The following is a 4006-nucleotide window of genomic DNA, read 5'->3' on the forward strand; positions in this document are numbered from 1 at the left end:
AGCGTTTCCACCTTATCGCGTAATTATTCATGACAGAAACAATGGGTGACGGAATAGTTTGCATCAAAATGTTGTATCGACGACACAATAAATTTCGCAATATTTTACTGTCTTTTTTGACATATTACTCAATAGGCATTGGAATAACTTCATATTTTTATAATTTTCAGGAGGGTCTTTATAAACAAAATGTGTTCACACGTTGCTTGGCACTTCTTTCAAATATCTTAACATTGGTTTTTCTACCCATCATAGTCTACGATAGTATATTTGAACTGAACTCTAAAGATTGGACACCACTAATGATTAGCAGCTATGCCAGCTCAATGATAATATATGTCTTGAACATAATCTACGTAATCCTTTATCGGCAAAAACGGCAACAAGCAGAACTTAGACTACTACAGCAAATGCTCGACTTTTACTACAAGCAAATGCAATATATACCATTGAACAAACATATCGAAAGACGTTTTAATAAATTAGTTTTCATCAAATACGCCTTTATGATATACACATTTGTAACATCAACGATATTTACTTACCAGATTATCACAACAAGGACATGGTATACAGCAATCACTATGTTCGTCTTCAATAATTTCGACAATATATTATATGTTACCTTGTTTGCCTACTTTTTGGGCATGTGGTACATTTGCCGTGGTCTATACTGCATAAATGAGCAACTACGTCAACTTTTAAAAGAACTAAGATCCATCTCAAGCTCTACTGGAACTAACAATCCATACCAAATTCAACGGTTGGAGAGCTTCCAAGTAAAGTTAAGTGCCAAAATAACGCAACTACTCCGTCTGCATTGGCAGTTGATCAGCTTTATAAGTAATTTAAATAAAATCTATCGGTTTCATGTGCTCGCCGTACGTATTACCTGCCTAACTTGGATGGTGGCATTGAATTATTACGGAGTTGTTTATATGTTTCGAGTCAGAAGTTTAACAATTTGGGTTATATATGGCGCAACCTATTTTTTGAGTATGTCAATAAAATTGTATCTTGTTGATTTAATATGTGAAATGACTGTGAAGGCAAGACATGAAACGGCTGATATACTGAAGGAATTCAACGAAATTGTTCTGGAATCAAATGCGTTACATAAATCGGTAAAGTATATAAATCAGGTATAAATTATTCATAGATATTATTCAATTTTTTTTTGTTTAATATTTTAGTGTGAACAGTTTGGATTGCAAGTTTGCTGCTTCGACACTGATATAGACTTATGCGGAATGTTTTCTATGAACAGATCTCTCTTCTTTAAGGGAGAAGCAAAAATAGTTTCCTACACCATCGTTTTGCTGCAATTTCATCTAACTTTGGGTGAGAAATGAAAACATCATATAACTAATAATGTTAATGTTAATTGTCAATAAAAAATTTTTTATGTACAATTTAATGTTTCTTTTTAAATAAGAAATTTATTCTTTTCATAACTATAGTTTAAAATTTATTCGATTATTATAAAAAAATTTTCTTAAGATAACGACTTAAATTGCACATATATACTTTTGAATGAATACATGTTCCAGAGAAAATACATTACAATAACCATAAAAGAACAAATGCAGCCATAGCAATGCAGAATAATTCTCTCCAATGAGTGAGAAAATAGAGCCTCCTTGAAATGGTTAAGGTTATGACTACTGAATATAATGATGATAAAAATCGAATATTACAAAAAAAAATTAGAAAAGAAAATATAGTATTTGTATGAAAAAGAAAATCTATTCCATATATTTTTGTTCAAAAACTTTCAGATTTTATTGCCAGGTAGCGCTTTAAAAATTGAATCCCTTATTAACTTTCTCTCCACATTTTAATGTTATAGCTTGTCAATTGTAAAAACCACGTTATCGAGATCACATATGCGTTATCAAACTACAACTCATCTTCACACACTGCCATCCTTATTCCTTAACGAATATATTTGAACAGGTACCGAAACTGCAAAATTTTGATCATTAAAACTTCTTCTGAATTAAATAATTCAAGAAAATACTTTGAGGAATGTATTTTAGTAGCGTAAAACAAATAATAAAATAATCAAAAGCAACTCTGTGTTGAATCTGTTTGATCAAGGGCTGACGGTATAAGTGCGTTTCAGTCAATGGATGATACTTTATAGGGGACAATAAAAATTATCAAGAATCAGCCTTTCTTTTCAATTTTCCGAATAAGTTCCTAAAATTTTTGAATCCAGTTGGTATAATTTATTATAAATAATTATTATAATATATATTTATAATAATACTGGAGTACTAACGGTGCACTGTGCCATTACGTCTATGCTCCAACGTTGGCGAGTATAGGCGCACCTATGCTCCATTGTGCCTATACTCCTACGGTGGCGAGTTGCAACAAGTGGATTATGCAGGAGTTGCCAAGATGGAGAAAAGGTAGAATCTATCAAACACTACCTGTGTCTCTGTCCAGGACTTCAGACAAGGCGACTGGCTTGGAAGAGATAACGAATGCAAACTTATCGGATCTCGTCAACTTCATCTGCAAAACCAAATGGTTTAACTACGATTACAAAGGTTAAGAACTCGCCTCTCCCGGCAAAATTTTTGAGTGCATCACAATGGGCAATATATGCCTCCGAGTGGAGAACTGTCAGCACACACCTTCCGAACCTAACTTCATTTCTAAATACCTTGATTGACTTATTTTTTCTTCTTGAAGTTAGTAATTGTTAACTCATTTTTAATTTAAAGTATAATACTCCTACAAAAAGATAAAAAATGTTTATTAAAGTGGCAACACTCTTTTAAGCGCTCCAAGCGTAGGGTTAACACATAAAATATTAACGACATATCGTCAAAGTAAATTTGTTTTGTCTTTATGGAATCAATAAAAAGGAAAGCCGTAAATAAACACAGTTAAACACAATAGCAGATTATGGACTTCCGCAAAAGACTAAACCGTAAAATGCCATAAAACAGTATTTTTATATGGAACTAATACACAAGAACAATTTAACCGTCTGCAGTGAATACAGTATCTCATCGCTGTCGGAGACATTTGCTGCAGTGATGAAAATAAGGGAATGAGATAAAAAATATGCAGGATGTATTATATAGTAATTTTGTCAGCAACGTTAAATAACATTCCCTTCAATTCCTTTATGCCAATATTTGATTATTTTTTTGTTTTCTTGGTTTCAAGCTACAAACACAAATTGGAAGTACTAAGTCCATTTACGAAACTGGATTTCATATTTATGGATAAGCGACGTTTAGTTGTGCAGCATAGGAGCAACGTTAACATATTTACGATATTTTCTTCTATGCGCTCAAAGAGAAAAACGTATACCGTAAAATTGATGAAGCATAAAAATAAAAATTCATTGCCAAATCACAATCAACTTATGATAATCGCCCACATCAAAGAACCAAAGTACCATTGACGTGGAAAGAAAGAAGCAACTTTACATCACAACCACAACAAGCATGAAATCTGTACGTAACTTCAACGGATGTAGTGTGTACCTAGGATACGACTGCGACGCATGGTCACGTCGTTCTATGTAAAATCCTATTGGTATTACCACTGCTACAGCTGCTGGAGCTGATGGTTACCAGCGTAACATTGTATACAGAACAATTTACTTCACTGGGCTTAAAGCGCACTTGACTTGTCATTTCCGGTTGCCTGATGTGCTGGTATCCGCTCTTTTCTTACTATTTGCTATACATTTTCTTTGTTACTTAAATAAATCATAAATAAAGTCAGTTCATCATTTAAAGAGCTCGTTTGCAACAAAACATCTAAACAGGACGAAAAGATATTTGAAGTACTTTCAAAATTTAAGTTGGTACTCGTATTATTAGAACCATTGATCACTTTTCATAAGCGCTTTGTAAGTATATATTCAATACTAATTACCTATCCTAAAAAAGTATCTAATAAAAAATTTAAATAAAATTAATATATATCTTATTTATGATATAATTTACTAATAGTTTCGTGGATTCAATAGATTTAA

The 4006-nt window shown here is 32.4% G+C and overlaps 1 protein-coding gene across 1 annotated transcript; it reads left to right on the plus strand.

Moving 5' to 3' along the window:
- The first annotated feature begins 1014 nt into the window (after nt 1-1014).
- LOC119674051 lies at nt 1015-1352 on the plus strand. The gene is made up of 2 exons (XM_038085173.1): nt 1015-1124; nt 1194-1352. Exons 1-2 carry the CDS (start codon nt 1038-1040, stop codon nt 1350-1352), a joined length of 246 nt encoding a protein of 81 aa, XP_037941101.1. The 5' UTR covers nt 1015-1037.
- Nucleotides 1353-4006: the final 2654 nt, after the last annotated feature.

Source organism: Teleopsis dalmanni, chromosome 2 (assembly GCF_002237135.1).
Source record: "Teleopsis dalmanni isolate 2A chromosome 2, ASM223713v2, whole genome shotgun sequence".
In the NCBI taxonomy this organism is placed as follows: Eukaryota; Metazoa; Arthropoda; class Insecta; order Diptera; family Diopsidae; genus Teleopsis; species Teleopsis dalmanni.